The sequence below is a fragment of the Mesitornis unicolor genome, unplaced genomic scaffold (genome assembly GCF_000695765.1).
Source record: "Mesitornis unicolor isolate BGI_N332 unplaced genomic scaffold, ASM69576v1 scaffold8031, whole genome shotgun sequence".
Lineage (NCBI taxonomy): Eukaryota > Metazoa > Chordata > Aves > Mesitornithiformes > Mesitornithidae > Mesitornis > Mesitornis unicolor.
The window spans coordinates 1-429 of record NW_010161635.1 but is presented as its reverse complement, the minus strand read 5'-3'; the positions used below and the strand labels follow the sequence as shown (position 1 = coordinate 429).

The 429-nt window shown below is 61.3% G+C and overlaps 1 protein-coding gene across 1 annotated transcript in view; it reads right to left on the bottom strand.

Annotated features, from left to right (window-relative positions):
* Positions 1 to 377, bottom strand: part of LOC104547607 (pituitary homeobox 1) — a gene marked incomplete at its 5' end in the record, with an annotated part of 529 nt that extends 152 nt beyond the window's left edge. Inside the window, one exon of the mRNA XM_010193384.1 lies at positions 3 to 377. Within this exon, the coding sequence (XP_010191686.1) occupies positions 3 to 377 (375 nt within the window). The remainder of the gene's footprint in view (positions 1 to 2) is intronic.
* Positions 378 to 429: the final 52 nt, after the last annotated feature.

The window sequence follows — 429 nt, the reverse complement described above, 5'->3', positions numbered from 1 at the left end:
GCGGGCGGGGACAGGGCCGAGTTCAGCGAGGAGCCGCTGATGTTGTTGATGTTGTTGAGGCCAGAGTTGGCCATGCCCGGCACGGCCGAATGGCCCATACTGGAGGGCATGTTCATGGAGGAGATGCTGCTGGGCGCCGAGAACATGGACTGTGAGGAGAGGGGACTCATGGAGTTGAAAAAAGTGAAGCTTTTGGTGGAGAGCGGTGCCGGGGTGAGGCTCTTGGTAGCCCAGTTGTTGTAGGGGTAGCCGGCGTACATGTCGTCGTAGGGCTGCATCAGCCCGCTGAACTGCGGCACGTAGCCGTTCTTGCACAGGTCCATCTGCTGGTTCCGCTCCCGCTTTCTCCACTTGGCTCGACGGTTCTTGAACCAGACCTGCGAGAGAGGGCACACACGGACCGACACAGCACGGTGAGTGCGGGACCGC